The 23918-nt window shown below is 41.6% G+C and overlaps 2 protein-coding genes across 2 annotated transcripts; both read left to right on the top strand.

Moving 5' to 3' along the window:
• The first annotated feature begins 3759 nt into the window (after positions 1-3759).
• Positions 3760-6249, top strand: gem (GTP binding protein overexpressed in skeletal muscle). The gene is made up of 4 exons (XM_006801314.2): positions 3760-4526; positions 4900-4976; positions 5060-5264; positions 5352-6249. The coding sequence occupies exons 1-4, from the start codon at positions 4169-4171 to the stop codon at positions 5633-5635; spliced, it is 924 nt and encodes a 307-aa protein (XP_006801377.1). The 5' UTR covers positions 3760-4168; the 3' UTR covers positions 5636-6249.
• A 1334-nt stretch (positions 6250-7583) lies between these two features.
• cdh17 (cadherin 17, LI cadherin (liver-intestine)) lies at positions 7584-22140 on the top strand. Its single transcript, XM_006801315.3, has 19 exons — positions 7584-7606; positions 9119-9175; positions 9643-9738; positions 12258-12395; positions 12497-12632; positions 13639-13797; positions 15180-15332; positions 15775-15980; positions 16084-16215; positions 16305-16452; positions 16612-16821; positions 16911-16987; positions 17060-17248; positions 17662-17906; positions 19484-19614; positions 19866-20093; positions 20207-20317; positions 21112-21228; positions 21398-22140. The coding sequence occupies exons 2-19, from the start codon at positions 9128-9130 to the stop codon at positions 21487-21489; spliced, it is 2616 nt and encodes an 871-aa protein (XP_006801378.2). The 5' UTR covers positions 7584-7606; positions 9119-9127; the 3' UTR covers positions 21490-22140.
• Positions 22141-23918: the final 1778 nt, after the last annotated feature.

The raw sequence follows: 23918 nt of genomic DNA, 5'->3' as shown, positions 1-23918 counted from the left end.
CATATGTTGTTAGAGAGGTCATTCATAAAATACTGCTTTTTACAATCCGTTGGCAGTATGCTGCTGCCAGCCGATCTCAGGGCAGCTTTTATTTAGACATTTCTGGCAGAAAGAGGATTCTCTGACAGAAAACAGAAAATATCACCGTACGATGATAATGAGGGTGTTTGACATGATAGTTATCAGTTTCTTAACCCAGCGACTGCTGAATTGCAGCTAATAAATCTATGTAGCCAGGGTGTGTTGATTCTGTGATATAAAACTCTGTTATCAGGTGCAGCCACTCCTTTTCCTTCAAAGCTTGTTCAGCGTCTGGTGCAGCCTCATTCACTGTAGTATTAGTGCTAATTAGATGGAACAAATCTCTGTTTTTGTTTTGCATGTGCTGATAAAACGTAGTGAATTTAAAATTAGTTAAATATTTTTTGAAATATTGCACAGCTTTTGATATGTGATTAACCTAACCAGGAAGTTTAGTAAATTAAAATAAACCCATTAAATGCTACTTCTTAATGTTTGATATTTGTTAGCTGCTTTATGCCATGTTAAAGGTCTGTATTGGGGAAAAACTAGGATTTGGGAATAAATCGCGCTCCCTTTGTTCCATGATGATATGTCTGTTAATCATCTGCCAGGTTGGCCAGGCAGCAGCAGAGGTGTGGCTCATTTATGCTCAAAGAACTTTCTCAACGCTGATACATGAATAATGGTAATTACTGACTCCTCCATATAAAAAATAATCCAGCATCTGTTATAGTTTAGAGCAGAGTTGAGCAGGCACAATGCAGATTCACCTTCATTTTGTACTCACAGTTAAAGACTGTTGTTTTTGTTATCAGTTAACCTGTTACTGTATTCTATAAAAGGGGATCTCTATTTACAGTCATGTTAGACAAAAGAAAGTGGCAAAAGTTAACACTAAAGATTTTTTTTTTTTATCATTATTTCACTTTTCATTCAATTAATTACTAATAGCTGCAGCTCTGGTTCAGTTTAATTCAGTTCAAGAAAATCCCACCTTTCAGAAGATCCCCTATGAGCAACAACTCGGCAACAGTGGAAAGGAAAAACTCCCTTTTAACAGGAAGAAACCTATAACTGAACCAGGCTCAGGGAGGGGCGGCCATGTGCCGCCACCGGTTGAGAGTGAGGGGAGGAGTACGGGACAAAGGCACACGGGAAAAAGCCAGAGATGAATAATAACATAATAATCATTATAAACACAGTGAGTGAAAAAAGGAAAGTGAAGAAGAAACAGCGCATCAAGGGAAGCCCCCAGCAGTCTAGGCATAACTAATGGAGGATTCAGGGTCACCTGATCCAGTCATAACTATATGCTTTATCAAAAGGGAATCTTAAAAGTAGAGAGGGTGTCTGTCTCCCAAATCCAAACTGGGCCCAAGCCTCTGCCTCCCATTCTACTTTTAAATACTAGGAACCACAAGTAAGCTCGCAGTCTGAGGGCGACGTGCTCTGTTAGCATAATAGTACCATAGTACTGAAGGCTTTTTGTGTTCTTGACACACGCCTGTTGCTTTCAGATGGTAAAAGTGTAGGTGGAAAGAACAATACTAGCGGTTGTTCCCACTTGCTTCTGAACATTGCGGCACAAATATTGTGTACAGAGTAAAACCTTTTATGTGAACCGGTTGCTGTTAACATGTCAGCTTTACAGTATGCCGTCTGCAGGGTAAGAAGAAAAACCAGAATGTCTGAACGAGTCGCACTGAACAGCATATTTACAGTATGAAGGACCGAGCTCTTCATCGCGCTGTCTCCCTCCATCTGTTATCCTCAAGGACATTCAATCAGACCAAAGCAGTTTGAATACGCTCTATGAGAGTTTTTATTATGCTTACAACCGTGACCTGTTTGCATGGGCTTACACAGTGCTCCCATATTTATATAACTACACCTGAATGCACTGCATGCATTTATTTATTTATTTAGTTATTTGAACAGAAAAATTGGCAATATTCTGAAATGTATTGGTAAAAGCTTGTTTTCATCTGCAGCCCTTGACCAGTTTCTCTTGATGAAGTGCAGATAAATTTACATTGTTTAGATTCCAAACATTAAAGATCATAAAACCATTGATTAAAACTTATGTAATCTTTTTTTTTCTGACCTTCATCTCACAAATTACAGATTTCACAAAAAGAAAAAGCTGGAGGTTCACAAGAGAGAATGATCACAAGTGATTTCCCCACCAGGCGTTTGTATAAAAGATGTTTTTCACAGCAAAAACTGTTTTTGGTCATATGATGGACACAACATTATAAAACTTGAGCATCCAAATAGTCATTTTGATTGTTTTATGTTTATGTTACCACTGAAGTCTAGATATTGTTGTTTTTATTGTAGCTGGTTTTATTCTGCTTGTGGTGGTATTAAATTTCAAAGAAAAGGCATTTTAGTTGGGAACATACATACGTTACTGATTGTTTTACATTTTTCAATAATTCAATTACTGTATTGATCTAAACCTATGAATCCTTCAGAACTGAAGAAGCTTCTCAGATGAGGTGAAACGTCTTCAAGCAACTTAAAGAAGTCCAGACGCTTTTCATTCCAAGCTCCTTACACTATGATGACCTGGATGACTGAGAACCTTGGATCCTAATATACTAACAAGTTTATTCAGAAACTCTAGGAACAAAAGGTTTTATTTTTTTATAAACTCTGAATTTCCACATTTTCAAAGAAATGGTGCTAAGTGAAAGCGGTTGTTCTTTTCCTCTCTTTGTTACGAGGCTCGATGGATCCATGCTTTCATGATATATACCGAGTTCTAACTCTACCTTCTGAATGTTGCTGAAGAAATTGAAACTCATCAGACCAGCCAAAGTTTTTCTAATCTTCTCTTGTCCAGTTTTGGCAATCCCAAGCCTTAGTTTCTTACTGTTAGCTCAGCGTAGTGAAACCCAGAGTGGTCTTCTGCTCCCGTAGTCCATCTGCTTAAAGGTTTGATGTGTTCAGGGATGCTCTTCTGTATATCTTGCCGTTAGCGAGTGGTTATTTGAGTTACCGTAGCTTTCCTATCAGCTCAAAGCAGCCTGGCCATTCTCCTCTAACATCAACAAGGCATTTTCCCCTGGAGAAGTGTGGCTCATTAGATATTTCCTCTTTTTCAGATCTTTCTCTGTAAACCTTAGAGATACCTTACAGATAGCAGATCAGCAGTTTCTGAGCCATGTGGCATGGCTGTTAGTGCCTGTGTGGTACTAACAGCCATGCCACATTTGAAGTCACTTAAACACCTTTCTTCCGCATTCTGATGCTCAGTATTGCGCTTAAATGTATTGAGTTTCTGTCATGTGACTGGCTGATATTTGCATTAAGTGCAGTTGAATAGGTGTCCCTAACAAAGTGGCCAGTGAGTGTAATTGTGACAGTAATCAGAAGCAGATTGATCCTGGATTTATAAACTTTCTAATACGAATTGGAAACGTGTCACAAACCTTTGGTTGAATCCTATAAAATAAATTTCAGCAGTGAGGCGTCTCTATAGGAGCATATCAGTGTTACAGGCTCTGCACACGTGTAATGCGGTGGTGCTGAACCGCATGTCACTGCCGCACAGTCATTTTAATATCATCTGAGCTGCCGCACACCCTGCGCATGAACCAAAACAGTGAGTACCCAGCACATCACGGCTTTGCATCCACTCTCCCATGCTCTACTTGTGTGACCTCCCCCCGCCCCCATCCGTCTATATAAACTGCAGGGAAACCCCATCAGGGCATTAAGAGACTTCACTCAGCTGGAGATTACCGAGGGATGAGGCTGCAGACACATCAAGAAGGCAGAAGCTGTGAATTTCGCTCCGGGATTTATCCAGAAAGTGTGTTTTATTTGTATTTTTGGAAATGCACGAATTAAACTTTGAAATCGGTGTGCCGCAGAAACAGGTTTAAGCAGCATATTGAGGTCGTGGGCGCTGAGTTAATGCAGTAGACACCAACAGGGGGGAACTTCTGATTATCTGAGACTAAGTTTAGTCACCTTTAATCTCAGAGAAACGAGACGCTTCTGGTTCACCTGAGAAGGATAAAAAGCTTCTGAAGTGTCTTTTAAGAAGTAAGAAGGCTCTTTGTTTCTGTGCTGGAAGAGGTTTAATCCCACCGCTGTGTATAATCCAGTCCATCCCGATTTTGCCGCCGGCACCATGCTGTCCAGTGTGCGCCGTCACAGCCTCCGCCTGCAGAATGAGCTCCACCGGTGGAGCATCTGCGACGCGGGCAGCCACCCGCTCTCGGACAGCCTCCTGGCGAGGGTCCCCGCCTGCATCTCTCGCTCCAAATCCTGCGCCAGCTCCGCCGGGGAGTCGGACGGGAGCAGAGGGAGCTGGTCCTCCTCGGACTCAGTCATCTCCACCGACTCCGCCGGGGAGCACTCCGCGGAGCCCGGGAGACCGTATCGGGTGGTGCTGCTGGGGGCCAGCGGGGTCGGTAAGACGGCTTTCGCCAGCATCTTCGCCGGTGCAGCGGACAGCATGGACAGCGACGACTGCGAGCTCTGTGGAGGTGAGAGAAAGACCTTATTAAAGTGCCCGAGAAAGTTACACTTCTATTCTTCCTGTAATGCTCGTGTATATATTGTTATATGAATATATATAAAATAACATAGTAGTAGAAATCATAAAGTATAAGAAATAAATTGTATTTATTCTACTTTGTATAGTGCATATTTGTCTTCTATTTTTGCATTGTAGGTTAGGTTAGCTGCCCTGCTATAACAATGTAAATTTGCAATAACAATGTAAATTTCCCTGCTATGGGATTAATAAATCTTATTCTATAATAAAACCGTAGCACTGTAGTTATTCTAATAATAATGCTGTTTGACGTTTTGCTGGTTTCACTAAGATCTAAGTGTTTGATTCCTGTTTAAATTCAGATGAAGTGACTGAAAAGGAAATTGAAGTGGATGGAGAGCCTGCCTCTATAACTCTGATTGACACCTGGGATTCAGAGGTGAGTTTTTTTACAAAATGAATCAAAGAAGAGACTTCACCTGCCTGTGTGTGAGCATACTAAGCCCTGTGTGTGCTTTGCAGACTGACAGTGAATGTGTGTACGAGCAGTATATGCAGACTGGGGATGCCTACTTGTTGCTGTACTCTATAACTGACCGGGCCTCATACCTGAGAGCTTCTGAGCTCCGGATAACCCTGCGTCGCTTCCGCCCTGCCCAGAACACACCGATTATCCTTGTGGGGAACAAGTGTGACCTGGTGCGACGCAGAGAGGTGTCAGTGAGCGGTAAGGAGGCCTAATCTGAGTCTGTTTATGCTTCTCTTCTTTTGATAAGATGATCAAGTGCCTGAAACTGTCTCCTCCCTGTTTCAGAGGGTCGCGCTTGTGCCGCTGTGTTCGACTGCAAGTTCATCGAGACCTCGGCCGCCATGCAGCACAACGTCTGGGAGGCTTTCCACGGCATAGTGCGACAGCTACGTCTACGACGGGACTCCAAAGAAGCCAACAAACGCCGCAGGCATAGAAGCTGCACTACCCGCCGAGAGAGCATCCCTATGAAAGCCAAACGTTTCCTTGACAAAGTGGTGGCAAAGAACAACCCCAGCGTGGCGTTCTGGCTGAAATCCAAGTCCTGCCATGATCTCTCTGTGCTGTAGGAGCCTGATGGATGAAGCCAGATCTACATCACACCTTTGAGCAGGAGAACAAGTTAGTAGGTGGAGGATAAGCCTACATCTGAGGTGGCTACAAAGTTGGATGGTTCACACGCAGCCTTCACGGTGTTCACATCCACCCTCCAAACAGCCGGGACGGTGTTAGGAACGCATTGCAATCCAGCACAGACTGAGAGGACTCGGCTTAGATTGTCTGCCTTTGAAATGAACTTTGTTAGAGGCCTCGTGTCTGTGTGACAGAAATGTCTAAGATTGGAGACCAGCTGATGGAAACTGAGAAAAGGAAGTTATTTATTTATTTATTTATTTTGTTGTTTGTGTTTCGAACAAACTCATTTTAACAGCCTTTTCTCTCCTTTCTTCTCTTTTTTCCTGATCAGTTTGCTCCGATTCTTGCCAAATTTTGACTGTTGATCCCAAAGTGCTATGATTTGTAAGCTACTTTGTGCAGTTAATGTCTTTGATTATGTGTACGATGATCTTTTGACAGTTACTTTATTTATACGTGTCGTATTTTGCACTTGTTGTACACAAAAACCACATTGATAATGTATCTTTTTTTTGTTTTAAGTGTTGCTTGATGAAATAAAGTGACATGACAGCATTTGAAAGGGAAAAAAAATAACACTCTTTTGTCTGCCATCTCCACATCACTGATGAGAAATGATAATGGGTGACTCAGCTTTGACACAAAGGAGACACACTAGCACAAATAGGGTCTCGCAGCAACGCTGTGCTGATGCAGGATGAGTCAGGTGGTGACATTAAACCTGAACTTACTTCAGCACATTAGTCCCCTGCGCCTCTGATTGGGTACGGTGATTTGGCTCCCAGTGTGGCACCTGACAAGCTTTCCAGCTCGGTTTTGTTGGGAAAACAGTCAAAAGCAGAAAAATGTGTTGCCAAGGTAACATTCAGAGGAAGTGTGTGTGTTTGGTTCAGAGAGCGTCGGGCAGATGGTGTTGGCCGCAATACCGGGCTGTGTGCACATACAGAGCCACGCTTTACATAACAGAGTCACTTCCAGCTTCATGCGCTGAACCATCGACTCTCCAGTCATAGGTTCTGGTTAAATAGCGAGGCCTGTGAAACAGTGACTCACTCGCAGCCTGTTTTCCTACGGAGTCGCACAGTTTTATGGTTTGTGTGTCCAAGCAGCTCTCCACAGCTTGTAAACCTCTCAGCTCAGGATGACTTTATGCATCAGGTCATATAACAGATAATTCCAACTGATACGTGTGAGGTTGGGTCATAAAGATGAAGTCTTTAAGACACACCTTCTTTTTCCTGTTTTTACAGTTTCATGTGCGTCTTGACCTCCTGAATTGACCTCAAAGCTTTGCATTCCCATGAGGCAGTGGATTGTCAGTGCAATCAGCGAGTCGGTCCTATTGTCTACGCATAGCTCCTTATCAGGCACTGCTGCTGATGGAAGATCTGCCAGGAAGCACAGCAATGGTGCATAGGTCAAAGTCTAAGAGGTAATCAGAAACTTAAACAATGAGCAGCGAAGAAATGAGAACGATTTCACAAATTTACCCCCCTCGTTGTCCCCGCTTCTTGTTCTATTTTTGTCCAGAATTCACGCACATGCCGGCTAAAATTCAGAAATGCTTTGCTGAGACGTTCCCTTTAAAGAGTTTGTTGTTTTACAAACACTAATCAGTACTCTATAAATCCACAAGCAGTTGAGTGTTTCAATAAAATCCCCATCTTACTTTAATAGACAGGTGTTTTATTGAATTCTTTATTTATAATTGTTCTTTTCTTCCTGTCTTTGTTGCTTTTGTCTGCTTCTTTCCCATTGGCCAGCTTGGCAGAAGGGCAGGGTGATTAGACAATCATTAGATCCAATAAAACATTGCTGGTTAGTGGCTGGTTAACGTTTGACCAGGACAGGATGGAGCTGCTCAGATCAGTCTGACGAGTGTCTCAGTTGCTCTCTCCTCTAAGGTAAGCCACCTCGCTCTCTTGTCTCCCAAGTTTCAGGTTTGTTTCAGGAGAATTGGGAGAATTATTTTTCGGGTGTGTCGCCAGAAACCAACAGGACTGCTTGTGTTGGTTTTTATAGATTGTGCGATGACGGGTTTAAAATGTTCTCAGATTATTGCTGAAGTGCCATGATCTTGACTTGACTTTGGCAGGGCCTTAGATAAGGTGTTGGCATATTTTACTGCCTTACTGCTCTCCTTCTTCCTGGGTTGTTCTCAGCATTTTAGAATAGGAGGAAGGTAAGTGAACGGGACTTTAAATTTGGTATTATAGCAGCTGAATATAGCCAGACAAAGGTCATCCAGTCATTGATCTAAGAGGATAAAGCGAGAGGGGCCTGTAGCTTTGGATCCATGTTTGTGTATTTCTCCCAGCTTCAATTTAATCAAGTGTCAAACGTCTGTTAGTTTCTCCTCTGGATACCAGCTAAGTCGCTGTAGGTGGACGTTTAGAAACTAGTGACACTGCTGAGGGACTTGCCAGTTAAAGGTCTGCTTCGCAGCAGATGTTAGTTAACAACATGGAGACAGATATTCTTATAAAATGCAGAAAACCTGCAGATAAATAAGGTGTTCAGACAATGGGGTGACTTTAAAAGTGTCCTTTGGCACAAAAAGGTCATTTGGCTCGACTCAATGTCACCTTCACTCAACCCTTTGACTTTACCCTTCTGTTTCGCTTGCACTTTACAGCTCCAGAATCTCTACATATCTTATTTACCAACTTATTCCTGATGTATGGGTTAAGCACAGACCTAAAAGAATTAAAAGTGTGAGTTTTCTTTAATTGTCAGTAGCGACTGTCACATTATTTCTTTAGTAAACAAGCATTACTCTGGCCTTATAACTTGGATGCTTCTGCATTCAGTGCATTCAGTGTAGTACATTTTTTTCGGGGGAAACGGTTGCTTTAAATGCAAAATGCAGGAAAATCTACAGATTCATTGAAGTTATGTTTATTCAAGCGTCTGAGGAGACAGCCCTAAAGTCATTGCACTGGTTTGGTGTCATATACATATATACATATGTGTACACCCACTTTACAGAAAGAGAAAGACTCGGACATGAACACCTGACGCTGCTTTAAAAGGCATCGACTTTCATTTTCTTCTGTGCACTCGGGTGGGTGGTTCACCTGGAAGGTCTAGGTGGAGTCCCATGTGTAAGCACTTCAGCACAAAGTATGCACAAAGAGAGATACAGTGCACATATGCAGATTCAAGGACAGAGGACACGCTTTCTTTGTGACACTGTCGACATTGCACATCAATGACACACTGCACTGAACGGAGAAAAGGGTTGAGAGGGTTTAAAGATTCCTCTGTGGAATTGGTAATAATCCACTACATGGGTTTTTTAGTGTTTACGCAACAGCAGAGCACAGTGAATATTTTCCACAAAAATGACATAACCTCTGAAACCTCCTTAAACATTTTTTTCTAACCCTCCTCCTCGTCTTCCTCTTCCTTCTCAGGCTGTGATAATGACACCCATGGTGCATCTGTTGTTGCTCCCGCTGCTGTTCAGCATTGTGAGTACACGAGCGCCAGCCAACTGCTGCTGCTGTTCTTCAATACATATTCAAATGCATGAACCTGTTAAAAGATCTGTGAAATAGTCAGCGTTGATTAATGCTACACAGGGAGCGCATGAAAGAAAACACTTACAACTATCAGTAAGGTTAACAAAGAGTCTGTGAAACAGCCCTCAGTGACTCGTTTTAAAACACTCACAGAAAGGGTTGCTAAACGGAGCGTGGGCCCTTTGTCTGTAGACTTTGCTCTCCCATCATGTACTCGAATATAAAAGTTCCTCCACTGTTAAGTCATTTTGGTTCAATAAATAACTGGGCCGTAAATACTGCCCTCAATGCTTGACTGATTTCACCGGAGCTAAAGCTAAAATGGCAAATTTAGGTATGAGTGTGAGAGGTTTTCATTTTTTCTTGCCTTTTTCTGTACTCGATGACCTTTAACCTTTATTTCTGTGCTGTAATAGGCTGGTGGGAAGGATCTGGAGGAGAAGAAGGGCCCCTTTGAGAACACAGTGCTGGATGTGCCAGAGGCGACCCTAGTGCCCTATCCTTTGTTTCAGGTAATATAAGCATGGCAGCAGCGCTGCGCTCTGCTGGTGTAATATTGTCCATTTTTGAGGTGGATGAGCTGCACATGTGCCATGCGCTCCATTTATCAAACACCTCAGTCAGATAAGTGTCACTAAACCAGAACCTGCACCTGAGAAGTTAGCTTATCTTAATCAAGATAGGAAAATAATAAATAGTAAAAAAAAAACAAAAAACCTCTGAATATAAAGTATTGTTGCAGATCTTTGTTGTTTTGTTATTGCTCCTCTGTCGGCCATCTCACAAGCCTTCACGTTTACTGTAAAAGTTTGGTAACATCATCATCATATTGTTATTTCACTAGCTGGGAGCGTGTTCTCATTTTAGGTTTGACAGTGTTTTAGTAGATAAAGGTGAATGGCTTGGATGTGAATTGAGCTGCGGTTTGGAGAAGGCCTCGAAGGGGACTTGTGGCAGCTCCTAGGCCTAGCAGATCCCAGTGTACTAAATACAAGTGAAGAAATTAAAGACTTAAAAAGGGGAGGGAGGGGCACGTAAATGAGAATGAACAGCTTCTAGAACTGGGGGAACATATATAGATAAGAACCAGAAGGAGTGTGTTTGGAGGCATGGTCCCGCTCCTGAAATTTTGATACTGTAGCTTTGCAGATATTTGTTTCATTGCCATTTCTTGCACACCGTGCAGTCAAACTATTCCCACAACAGCTTAATAGGTTTGAAGTCCGGTGACCACGCTGGGCACTTCATAATGAGCTGACTGCTTCCTCTCGAATTGTCGTCACACAGTTTGGAGCTGTATTTGGGGCCATTGTCCGGTTGTTGAAGATAACTGGCTCCACCGGGTAGCCAGTTTCAGACGTAACTCTTTATTTTTAGCTGGCCCTAAAAGATCAGCATCCTGGCATCACCTTTTTCCTTTCTGTTGACTCTGTGGGTTTTGTAGGTACCATTTTAGTCTCTAGAGAGTCCGAACCAGTTTGACCTGTTCTGTGAAAATAGGTGCTACATCCATCTTCTTTTTTTTAATGTCCACATGGAATACATTTTTACTTCCTAGAACAAGAATACTCTGACTGGCTCCAGGGGGAAGTTTTTTCTTTAACCGCTCTGAGTGCATAATCACACCCACAAAGCCTGCAGTTCGAGACACTCAGCACTCAATCAAATTTATTAATAAAACAAATAAAAGCGCAATCCTCCACCAAGGCAGCTCACTCTCTGGACAGTGTTTACTTTTAAGGGAACTTAATTGGATTTTGGAAATATTCATTATGTTTTCTCTTCTTCTTTTTAAAGTACTTTAAGAAATTTATAGTGCAGTATAAATCAGAGAAAAGTGGTATCACAGATGCTTACTTTGAATACACAAACATTATGTAGCAGTAGGTTATGGATAATAGGTATTGATTTAAATAACTAGACATGAATAACCTGAGCTTGTTATACAATATTACACTACAATTTATTTCTAGATAACTAGGCAGCTTCTTCTCTTTCTCATCAAACACTTTCTTTAGTGATGTAGCGCATTATGGAGTGAACCTGAAAGAAGGGCAGATGTGAAATGAGAGGTCAAAGGTCCACATTAATCTGATATTTAGAATGCCCATATTTCATTCTCTATATGCCCTGTATACCTTGTCATCAAGACAAACAATGGCAGTAAAAAACATAGTTATAAACAGCTCTGCATTAGTATCACTTTGACCTTCAGATCAGTCCATTTACCTTTAAGGAGAGGTCAGAGGTCAAATGTGACATTATATCTGAGATCTTTATACAGTGCTTTCTATATGTTGACGCAACATGGGCCAGAATCAGACCCAGAACTCGGCAACCTTTTGGCATATGAGTCATCGGTTCAGCCAGGTGAGCTGTAGCGGTGCCCAAATGCAATGAATTTTCATTGAGTAACATGCTGATGGTAAAGACTGCTGAAAGTGGGGCTCTGTACTCCTTTACAGATATCCCAGTAATGCTTCACGATTAATGTTTCCATGAATCATTTTAGGCATTTTGTGTGAGTTTTTGGTTAATTTTAATGTTATTTCAGTTTAAAAAACAGATACATGCTTCTTTTAAAAATAGGGATATTTCTAAACACCCCATTCTTTTAGTGTAGCCTCTGATCTGGAAACCACTGGACCAATGGCAACAGCAGCTGGATGTTACTTAGCAGTGATACATTAATATAAACATTTAACATTTATCACTTTTACTTTTGTGCACTTTTACTTCAGTGGGGTTTTTACAGCGCATCCTTGTGTTTGTATTTGAATATGTTGTATTTATATACTGGTTTAAAATGCAGAAGAGTACTTCTTCCATTAATGCAGAAACTTGCAGTCATACTCAGATTAACTGTCAAGTATGTGATCCTTTAAGGAAGTTATGGTGTTTTCCCCTTTTTGTTCACTAAAAAAGTTACCACTTTTTTGTCTGAGATCAAATGAAACTCAAGAAGCAAACAGACCTGGTTTTTGTGGTCAAAGTGTCCTGATTTTTCTCGTCTGCTTCTTTCACTCCTTAGTTTCAGGTGATAGATCCACATGTTAATAACTTCAGGCTGAGTGGAGAAGGTGGACAAGACATTAGTATTTCAAAGGATGGGTGGCTTTATCTGGAACAACCTCTGGACTGGTCGCGAGAGGAGCACTACATTATCATGGTAACACAATATCTTTATTCAAACACATGGAAAACCGTGCGCGCATTGCATTAGGCACACGGGACACACACTCGTGCATAAAAACTCATGTTTGCGCACAGGTGGAGGCACTGGCAGATGAAGAAGTGGTGGAGGGCCCGATTTATGTGACCATAAATGTTTTGGATGTCAACAACAAAGCACCGTACTTCAACCAGAGTGTCTACACAGCTGTGGTTCGGGAGAATACCCCAGCAGGTTGTGCACACTTCTACCTGTTGTGACATTTTTGCTTTGCATATTTTAATTTTTTATCCTTGCTCAATCGATCTTTTTTAAAGTACTTACGAAAGAACAGGTGGCCTTACATCTAGTTCATCACGGGCAGTAATAACAGCTGCCCCCTGTTGATTTCAACACTTTCATCTTTTTTAAGTAAACCTTTATGCTGAAGAGTACACGTGATTTAAGGAGTTTGCATGTTTTAGTCCATAACCTGCAAATTACATGTGCTATTCATTTTAATGAGAGTGATTTTTCAAAGCAGATGAAAGAATTAGATCTTCATTTCTCCCCTTCGAGGCTTTAATTTTACTTGACTATGAAAATCAGCTTGCAGAGGTCTTCAGTGCAGTCGGGCATTCATCACAGTGGATGATTGATCTTTTTTCATTTTGCCACTGAATGCTTTCTGCTCAAACCTGGGACTTTAAACTCAAGTTGTGAAACCAAGATTGTTTAGATCTACACATTTGAGTTTTAAAGTCAAAAATGAAAGAGTTTTGGGACAGTAGTGTGGCGTGGTGGTAGCACCTCACAGCAAGTAGGTCCTGGGTTTGAAACCTGCAGCTGACCTTTCTGTGTAGAGTTTGCTTGATCTCACAAGTACTCCGGCTTCCTTCCACAGTTCAAAGAAATGCAGTTAGTTTGGTTAAGTTAATTGGCCCATAGGTGCAACTGTTTCTCTGTATTGGTCATGTGACATATTGCCAATAGTGTACCCCGCCTCTCTGCTAATGGCAGCTGGCTCCAGCCACCCTACAACCATTAATTTGAGTACATAGTAATATGTTTGGTGTTAAATTAAAGTGCAGCTAATGTGTAGCTCAAAGGATAAAGCGTGCACAACTGTATTTGTTTTTCAGAGAACCCTTTAAAGGATTCCTTCTATGCATGTGGGTTAAGCAGTATTTCTTTAAGTAGACAGTGTGAGTCACCATACCTGTCTCTATGACTTTAACGTAAGTTTTCTGTGTGGCTCTAGCTGTCCCATTTACCCGAGTGTTTGCGACGGATCAGGATGACCCGGAGACTCCAAACGCTCGTCTGAGATACAGCCTGGTCAGCGAGATCCCCAGCATACGAGACACAAAGCTGTTTCAGATCAACCCAGACACTGGAGAGATCTCCACCACAGAGCAAGGTAGCACCAAAGTTCTCACAGTTCTCCCCCCGGAGAGGGAAGGAGTATGTAATCAGTCTGTCTGTTAGCAGTGCAGCATCCACAGTTTTACGATTCTCACTCAGTGTGATGGTAAATACCAATAACAGCTCGAGCTGATCTGTTTTTAGTGAAAATCAGGTGAAGGTCACACAAAATGTGAAAATCAGGAAAATCCTTACATTACCCATTGTTTTGTTTTGTTTTTTCAAGTTTAACAACAGTTTACTAGGCCAGTATCTGGGTTGGTTAAGCATTTGACCTTGACCTTCATTGTTAGCACCCAAGGTCAAAGTTAAGCTTGAAAGAAAATTCAAGAAACAATATTGAGTAATATATCATGTGAAAGCACATGAAGAAAGCTGCACAACACGCCTTTTATTTCTTCAGTAAGAAGCACTACGAAATCTCAGTGAAGCCACAACCAGGCGATGTCTTCATATTGTAATGAAAACATCAAAGTTTTAGAACAGCTTCAGGGGGATTTGCGCTTCTAGTAAGTATTTATTTTGATTTCATTTTGACTTTTTGGTTTCCAGATTGGGTTTTATGATATTACCTTATTTTTTATTGTTTTTTAAAATGTTTAATTTTTATTAGTTTCAGTGTTAATTTTGTCCTTATTACTTTATTATTTATAGCAAATACCAGAGGCAAGATTTTGGAAAATCAGCTTAGATATTACAATATAAAGAACATTTTTAAAAGCAGTCAACTCACAGGGTTGTAAACATCCAAACCTCAATAAAAACATCCATTGAATCCTCATCAGGCAGTTTGTGATACAAATTTTACCAAATTAACAAGTGAGGACATTTCCTCTGCACACCTGACATGTGTATATATGACCGGTTCATACAGGGAGAAATAAATATATATTTATTATAACCTCTGCACACTTCTTCACTTACCACTATTTTAATGGTTTTAGGTCATACTATATATTTTAGTTAGTTTTCCAAGTTTACAAAACCGTTTCAGTTGGTTTTAAATGTTTTTCACAGTTAAATAAAATGTTTGGGTTTTTTCACATCTAATTTTAGTTTAGTTTTAGATTACAATAATAACGTTGGGTAGCACAGAGACCTGAAGCCAGCCATAGAAGCACAGAACTCTGTGTGGCATCCGTGGAAAAGTCTTTAATCTGTGGCCACTGTCTCTGCCTGTAATCTGTCAGATCATCTTGTGTACTCAAGATTAATGCTGATTGAAGGCAGGTTGCCTAAATGTGTCGCGTGATGCTCATCACTGATTACTTTGAGTTCAATTAGGAGTTTGTTTCCCCTCTTAGATCACCTGAAGCGCGTCTGTGATGTGTGTGAGCATGCTCGCTGGTGTTTGATGCGTGTGTGTTGTTTTAACAGGGCAGCAGCTGCTAAAGGCAAGGGAGGGCATCCAGTATGCCAGGGGAGAAGATCGGAGCATTGAAACTCTGAAGAGAAAGTTCGATGACTACTGTTCGGTGCAGGAGGTCCCCTACGAACACAACCCCTTCTTCACCTGTGTGCAGAGAGCAGGTTTGTTTCCAAAGGAATCGTCGGTTTATAGTCAAGATGAACAGTTTAATGGAGCAATTACTCATCTAAACAATTAATATTGAAAATAAGCTTGAGTTGCATCTGCAACAGTGGAGAAATTTCACGATGAAGGATGAAGAATAATAAGAACATAGACAACAACATCTGGGCTTTGATGGTGCTCTTTAAAGTAGGAGCATATGATGGTGCAGATTAAAGGATTGTGTTAATGTAGATAAACAGACTGTAATGAAGAAGTTGCTGTCAGCAATTAGCGCTGGGTGCTGAGTTGATGAGTTCAGTTGGGGAGAGAGGTTTAGTCGTGTCCATCGGACTCAGCTTTTCAGAATGAGAGATTTCCTGGAATGTTTTAGTGAATTTTACCCCAAAGAAAAACTCCTTGGTTCAAGTTGAAATATTTATTCTCCACTTGTGGTGTCAGAGATGAGACGGCAAAACTTGGACCCCCTGGAAGACCCAGACTACACCCTGTTTGTGCGCGTGCAGGACCTGGAAGGAGCTTCGCAGAATGCGCTAAGTGGAAACAGCAGAGTCCAGATTGCTGTGCAGCAAAACCTGTGGAAGAATCCCGGACCCATACACATTAGAGAAAACTTAGAGGAAACATACCCACTAACCATTGCTAAGGTGTGCTGAGATTCATATATTCATACTCCTAACTGCATCTCATCTTTATCCATCAGCTGACCATCCTAGTCTGGGCCCTGCCTGTCTCGCTCTCTCCATCCAGGTCCAATCTAATGACCCTGATGCCAGATACATACTGGTCCAGAAGGAGCGAGAGCTGAAATTCCCCTTTGAGATCACACAAAATGGAGAAATAATGGTGACAGAGAAGCTGGACAGAGAAAGAAAAGAGAGGGTAGATAACACATTTGTTCAATAAGTTATATAAACATAAAGACTCACTTCTAGGAGTTTTTCTTGAGCTTCAGTTGGTTCTGTTTCCAGTTCATCCTGGTGGTGCTGGCAAAGGATGAAAATGACAACGAAGTGGATCCACCCATGGAGATTTACGTGTTGGTGGAGGATGTGAATGACAACGCACCTGTGTGCGATGAGGAGACTGTGTTTGAGTTCCAGGAGAATGAGCCTTTAGGTAAGGATGTCTCTGTCGAGGTGCGCAGCATCCATATAGGTGGTGGTTTCTTCAGCCACAGGCAGCCTGTTGAATTCAAGAATATTTCTAATTTGTAAAAAAGTTTTTCGAAGTTTCATGATAGACGTGAGGGATTCTCACTGCATCTCCTTATTCCAGGTGGCCTCGTAGGAGAGCTGCTGGCTCATGATAGCGATAAAGAAGGGACACTGAATTCTGTTTTGACTTACACCATCTTGTCCCAAAATCCACCCACCGACTCCAAAGCCTTCTCCATCGACAATGTTTCTGGAACAATTCGTACACTGCGCTCGCTGCGGCGAAGGGAAAATGCGGTCTACAACCTCAATGTCCGAGTCAGTGACATAGGTAACATACTGTATGAAAGCACACCTGTAGGCTGAGTTTAGTTAACGTTTTTAACTTTGGATGAAGTTTTTATGGCTTTTCTCTCACAGATTTCAGCACAAATTGTAAGGTTGTCATCAAGGTCATTGACGTCAATGATGAGCTGCCCAAGTTTGAGAAGAATGATGTAAGTATGTGAACCTTTCGAACGCTGGCTCTTGTTCCTCATTCTGACTGGCTGGTATTGTTACGTATGCAGTACGGCAACGAGACTCTGGCAGAGGACACTCCTCTGGGACACACACTTCTGACCATCAAAGCGACAGATAATGACGACCCAGACACCGGCAGCTCGGAGATCCAGTTCATCATCTCTGAAGGAAACACCGACGACGTCTTTGCCGTGGAAACCGACGGCAAAGGTGTTGGTTATCTGGTTCTGGCTAAGGTGGTGATCTCCATTCTCTCTGTTTCATTTCTTGCAAACTTTGATCTTTAAGTAGCTGCTCCAACATTTCTCATTCTGGTCCCTTTTAAATAGTTCAGATTATTAAATTCTTGTGTTTTTTGTTGTCTTTGTGTATATTTGTATCTTTTTTTATATTTTTGCTTATAATTGTTGAAAATGAAAGAGCTGAAGGTAGTAGTCATCATGCATGTAACAGCAACATTAGCGTTTGGTCATATATGATTTTATGGCCATAGTAAATGATCCTTGTTTACCCCTAAACCTGCATGTCCATATAACTCATTTGGATTTTAGTGCTTTTCAACACTCTGTTGTAAACTTTCATCATCATCTCTGCCTCTCTTTTCTTTTGTGGTTTCTCTAAAACCTTTTTTTCTCCTCCTTCCTAACAGCCTCTGGACTTTGAGACCTCTCCCAGTTACAGGCTCCAGATTGATGCTCGTAACCCAGAGCCGCTGATGGAAAGTCTCAAGTATGGCAGCGAGTCCACCGCCTTTTTCTCTGTGTCGGTCATCGATGTAGATGAGGCTCCAAAGTTCAGCATGGACATCCTGGATGTGACCATATATGAAAACATCACCAAAGGATCCGTGCTGCTCACTGTGCATGCAAAGGACCCAGAGGGCAAAGAGATCGGGTAAACACACCAGTGACTGCTCAGTGTCTGGGTCCTAAGTACTTAAAAAGTTGTAGCTGTTTAAAGATTTAGTGAAAGCTGCTACATAATACAGGAAATATACACAGTGTACAGGAAGATACAGCTAAGGGTAATGCCCCTCTACCTAATGCCAGGGGTTAAGGTATGTGTAACATTTTAAGTCAAAACTTGTGTTGCAATTTTTTGGCCTTTAAGGTGGAGTAAATCTATCCCAATTACACTGTATTCCCAAAAGTATTCACTCATCAGCCGTCATACTCAAATGAACTTGAGTGACATCCCATTCTTAATTGATAGGGTTTAATATGATGTCAGCCCACCCTTTGCAGCTGTAACAGCTTTAGCTTGTCTGGGAAACAAGTGTTTACAGGGAATTTGTGAGGTCAGACACTGATTTTGGATAAGAAGGCCTGCCTCACAGTTTCCACTGTAATTTACCCCAAAGGTGTTCTTGGGATCAGGTTGAAGTCAGGACCGTGCAGGCCAGTCAAGTTCTTCCACACCAGCCTCACTCATCCACATCTTTATGGACCTTGCTTTGTGTACTGGTGTGCAACCATTTTGGAACAGGACAGGGTCATCCCCAAACTGTTCCCACAAAGTTGGGAGCATGAAATTGTTCAAAATGTGTTGGTATGCTGAAGCATTAAAAGTTCCTTCATTAGAACTAAAAGCGCAACTCCTGCAAAACAGCTCACACATTGGCCCAATGCAGTCAGACTGTTCTCTTGGGCACTGCCAAATCCATTACACAAAGCTCTCTTTGCACTGTTCTTGAGATAATCTGAAGGCCACATGAAGTTTGGGGGTCTGTAGCAAATAACTCTGCAGAAAGTTGGTGAACAATGTGCACTATGCACCTCAACATCGTCTGTCCTGGCTCTGTAATTGCATTGCTCTTATTCCCAACTTTAATACCACTAACAGCTGACTGTGGAATATTTGGTAGTGAGGAAATTTGGTAGTGGGATCTTAGCACGGTACCACGCTGGAATTCACTGAACTCCTGAGAGCGACCCACTCTTTCAAAAAATGTTTGTAGAAACAGTTTGCATGCAGTCAGTGCTTGATTTTATACCCGTGGCCACGGAAGTGATCGGAACACCTGAATTCAATTATTTGGATGGATGAGTGAATACCTTTGGCAATATAGTGTATATTTCAGTTTTGTGAAACTTTGTAGAACGGAAGCAGCTGAGAGAATTCCTGACTTTACTTTAATAAACTTCATCCACAAAGCGTGGTCTAAAAAACAAAGTTTCACTTCTTTCACACTGTGCATTGCTTTTCAAAACTGTTTTTCCTTAACTGATCCTAATCTTTCTCTTAGCTGATGCATGAAGTGGCTGGATACACCACATGCACCGCATTGATGGCTTTGGCCTTGTTGAGCACTGACTGCTAGTTTGAATTATCCTCTTCTCTGACTACCACATGTACAGAAAACAGACCATTGATTCGTTTTGACTACCGATGTTTCCCCTGGCCACCGGCTCAGTGTGCGCTTCATCATTGACTGTGCCAGACCGATGATTGATGATTGTGTTTGTGTGCAGATATAAGCTGGATGGTGACACTCAGGGCTGGCTGGAGTTGGATGCTGCCACAGGAGAGATCAGGACCAAAGAAAAACTGGACAGAGAGAAGGTGGACTCGTTCAAAGTCACTGTCACTGCCTTCGAAAAGGGTGAGAAAAGACACTGCTCTACAGTTTTTCCTTTATAGGCCACACAGTGTGAGACATATCGGCTAAAATACTTTGAAACACAATAAGAAACATCTGCATACAAACACTTTCATTACTTTTCAGAAGCTCCTGTAGATCTTCATGTGTTTAAGGCTTTTGACCATTAAATACTGACCGCTGCTCGCCTTTATAAAACAAACTAGTTGTGGGTGAGACCGCATTTTTCATACTCTCTGATATTCCCTCTGAAGCCAACCCGGAGAAGGCCACTGAGAGTGACCTGCATGTAAGGCTGTTGGACGTGAACGACAACGTCCCCAAACTGATGGAGACCCAGGCCTTCATCTGCATGAAGAATCCCAAACCTGTTCTCATAAAGGCCGAAGACTCAGACAGCGACCCTTTCTCCCAGCCGTTCACTTTCAGCTTTGGCACCAAAACCGGGAAATCTCCCAACTGGGAGCTGAACCAAGTTGACGGTACGCTAACATCTGTAATGTAACACGAAAAACATCAAACTAAGATGTAAAGACGCACGTTTCTGTGTTCAGCTTAGAACATATTATGTGTTTTTTCTTTGTGTGTCACACAGATACAACAGCTGAACTGAAACTGAAAAAAACACCAACTCAAGATAAAACCTTCTCACTTCCCATTACCGTTAAAGACAAAGCAGGTGTGGGAGTCCCACAGGCATTTGAGGGTGAGTCACATTTGTAAGCCTTACTTCTGGCAATATTCTACAGTCGCAGCAAGAAAGGCATCCCTTCTAAGGTTTTACACACCAGGACATAATAAAAAAAATGTAGTTCTTATAAGGTTTTAAAAAAAATCAGGAAAATCCAAAATCACACGACATGTTCATTAATTATTCAACAAAATCTACACCAAAATGCAGAAAAAGTGTGTGAAAAACTAAGTTCACCCTTTGATTTAACACGCTGTAAAAGAGTTTTTAGCACCAATAACTTCATGTCGTTGTGGAGGGATTTCATCCACTCTTCTTTACAAAGTTGCTTCAGTTTATTAAGGTTTGCAGGAATATGTTCAAGCACAGCTCTCTTAACCCTGTAAATGCTGAAACGTGAAATAAATTAGTTGTGGTTTCTTCAGATGCAACTTTGCAAGCCTGATCTGTGCTGCCATGTTCTTTGTAGAAAGAAGAGACTTTCTCCTGAAAGCCCTTCCAAACAAGCCACACTTCTTTTACTTTTACATTTAACATGCTAAATAAGACCTGTATAGTCTTTTTTTTTTTATTATTTCCTGATTTCTAAAATCTTAATTTAGAGTTTAATCTGGGTGTTCTTTCTTTTCACCATAACTGATTATCTGCATCAGTGCCCAGTTTAGTGCTGTGTCCAGTAAATCACCCAGTTCATCATAGGCTGCTGATAGAAAGCTAAAAGTTAGGAACAAAATAAGGAAAAGTTGATGATATTTTAGTGTAATCAGCTGGCCCGTCATACTGTACTTTACATTTTGTCTCCTTCACAGTGAAAGTATGTAACTGCACAGAGCTGGGCTACTGCTACGTTGCACCAGAAGGAGCGGCGCTCAGTTATGGAATGGGACCCACCATTGGGATCCTGGCTGGCATTCTGGGATTCTGCGGTAATTCTAACAAACCCCAAAATAAATCTGTTATCTGATGAAACCAAGTTTCACACAAACCGTTAGACTGTCCAACAGTGTCAGTGTGAAGTTTTGTGTTCAATTCAATTCAATTTTATTTATATTGTTCCAGTGACTGACTTCTGTTTTATATCTCCTCCTTTCGCAGTTATCGCGTTTGTTGTAGTCATCAAACGCGTCAACAAAAAGAGCCAAAGAAAAGCCCAGGCCGAAGAGGACGAGAAGAATGCCATGATGTAGACACGACGCAGATGGTTTCCGAGTCTCTTATTTATATGTGCCAGTAACACAAATCAGAAATTAGCCTCCAAGGGATCAACAGTGTGTACAATGTTTGAGTTAGGAGGAAAATTCTCCAACCAGAGCCTTAAACCAGTCTTCCTGCTCGGTCCTTATCTTAATTATAACTTAGATTCTTAAAACCAGACTAGACTACACACACAACTTGGGATTATTTAGATTTAAATTCTCACCTGCCTATTAAATAAGATAGGACAGGTACACTGACCCATAAAATAACTGTGGTAAAATACTCCAGGCCTGAAACTCAAATGAGTCCTCGCACATCTACTTTAGCTTATTTTATTATATTTACAACATGAACATTATTAACAAATGCTGTGCATCCCTTAATTAATCTGTTAGGTGGTCCCATGCTAATCACTCATTTGTTGAATAAATATATTATGATTTCACTGCCAGACTCTGGCCGGTTCATTAGCTATTTCATCATCTAATTTAATTATATTTTTTTTTTGGGCCAGACACTTTGTGTGTTACTCTCTTCTCTACCTTGACTGTAACAGCTAACCATTAAATGTTGTTTAACATCAAACTCAAACTGATCACTTGTGTCACGAACAACTTTGTTTGTTTTGTAAAGTTCGTTTACTGCTCTGTTTCTCAATAAACGACAAAAACTGGGGACCACTTTGGTTTTCACGCCATCGTTTTTTTCCCCCTACACATCAGGGCAGACATGTGGTGCAGCAGGTGATGGGTGACGTAAGGTACAGTATGTGTGCTATACAGTATCTCTGTCCTGTGGAAGCCCGGGGTTGGGATTGCTCTGCTTGTACTGTTGCGTCCCCCATCCTCCTTCCTGCTCATCTGTCGCTGAGCAGTCAAGGCCACGATGCTGCCTCAGAGAGCGATGCTCTGACTCATCTCTTTGTCAGTGGGAGACGCAGATTGTTGACGGTGCTGAAAGGGGCATGGCATGATTTCTTTTTTAGCTTTTATGCAACACAAAGAGGTCCAAACAAGCACAATGCTTACATGTGACAGCTGAAGGTGGGGATCACATGTGCTGCCATGAATATTGTATCCCTCCAATCCATGTGACATGTTTTTGTGTGTGTGAGTCATCAAACAGCCTGTTGCAGATACTAAAATCCAAACGGGGGAGTGGGCTGAGCTTCATCTTTCATGCTGATGAGGATGAACTTAGCGTGGACCCTTTTCAGTGTTTATGTCTGCACTCTCTCCTTGCTGGTATCCCAGCAACACTTTCCACAACATACACACACATGGCTCACACACAAACACACACACTCATACAGAGCTGGGGGGAGAAGTTCAAATGTTGAGGTACAGAGGAGACGAGGTAGAGGGGCAGACAGTTGGACCTAACGGTGTGAATGATGATGACCACCTCTGGATATCAAGCCTCACCATCAGCACACATCCACCCACACACACATGTTAAAGTCCCTACTCTACAAGAGGAGCCTTTTCCCCTAATATAGAAGAATTATATTGATGTGTTCCCACTTAAATCAGCTTATTTGTACTGCACATTTATTCCATAAGCCTAAATCAAACATAAAATCAACTTTAGTATGATGCCAGCTGTCTAATAAATCAACTATATGTGTATAAAAACATTCAAAGTACCGCAAAGTATGAATATCTGCTGCCAACGAAGTTAATAAAAATGTATGTGTGGGTATTCCATACATACATAAGTGCAAGTTTCTCCTTTATTTCTTTACAAGTCCCGAACAGAAGTTCACCTGCTTCCTGCTTCAAAATTTCATTCATTTCTAATCTAGCTCCATGACAACAAATGCATAAAGCTTATAAGTGAAGCTGTTGCCGCTCTTAGCGCTGGATAGGATTGATTTAATTGCTTGCCTCTGTTGTAATACTGCACTCTGGTGAGTCAGTTTTATTATGAAGGGTGATTTGCATTATAATTTCCGTAAAACAAAGGCACTCACTCATCATTTACACACTAATCTGGAAATAACGTCCTTGGAGCAGCGGAAGCAACGTGTGTGATGACCAAAATACGCAGAGGTGTTTATTTCCAGTAAAGTGACTAATGTCACTCGAGTGCACACGAGTTCTTCCAGACACCCACTGAGTGTGAGCGCAACAATGATATAAAATGATTATACAGTAAGGCATTCATCTCTCATTGACTCTTTGTGACATAGCAATTCAGTTGAAACACCAGTTCACAACAACAGCCTCCTCAAAGTCCTTTATATTGAAAGGTAAAGACAGAAAGCCCAACAATCAGATGACTCCCTGTGAGTAAGCACTTGGTGACAGTGGGAAGGAAAAACTCCCTTTTAACAGGAAGAAACCTCTCTGGCGGAACCTGGGGGTGAGAGCAACAGCAGCTCCTGGACAATTTTACATCAGCGTTTGATGACACAAGA

Source organism: Neolamprologus brichardi, chromosome 11, assembly GCF_056152115.1.
Source record: "Neolamprologus brichardi isolate AB-2024 chromosome 11, ASM5615211v1, whole genome shotgun sequence".
NCBI lineage: Eukaryota > Metazoa > Chordata > Actinopteri > Cichliformes > Cichlidae > Neolamprologus > Neolamprologus brichardi.
The sequence above is the reverse complement of the archived record's forward strand: the minus strand, read 5'-3'. Positions and strand labels throughout refer to the sequence as shown.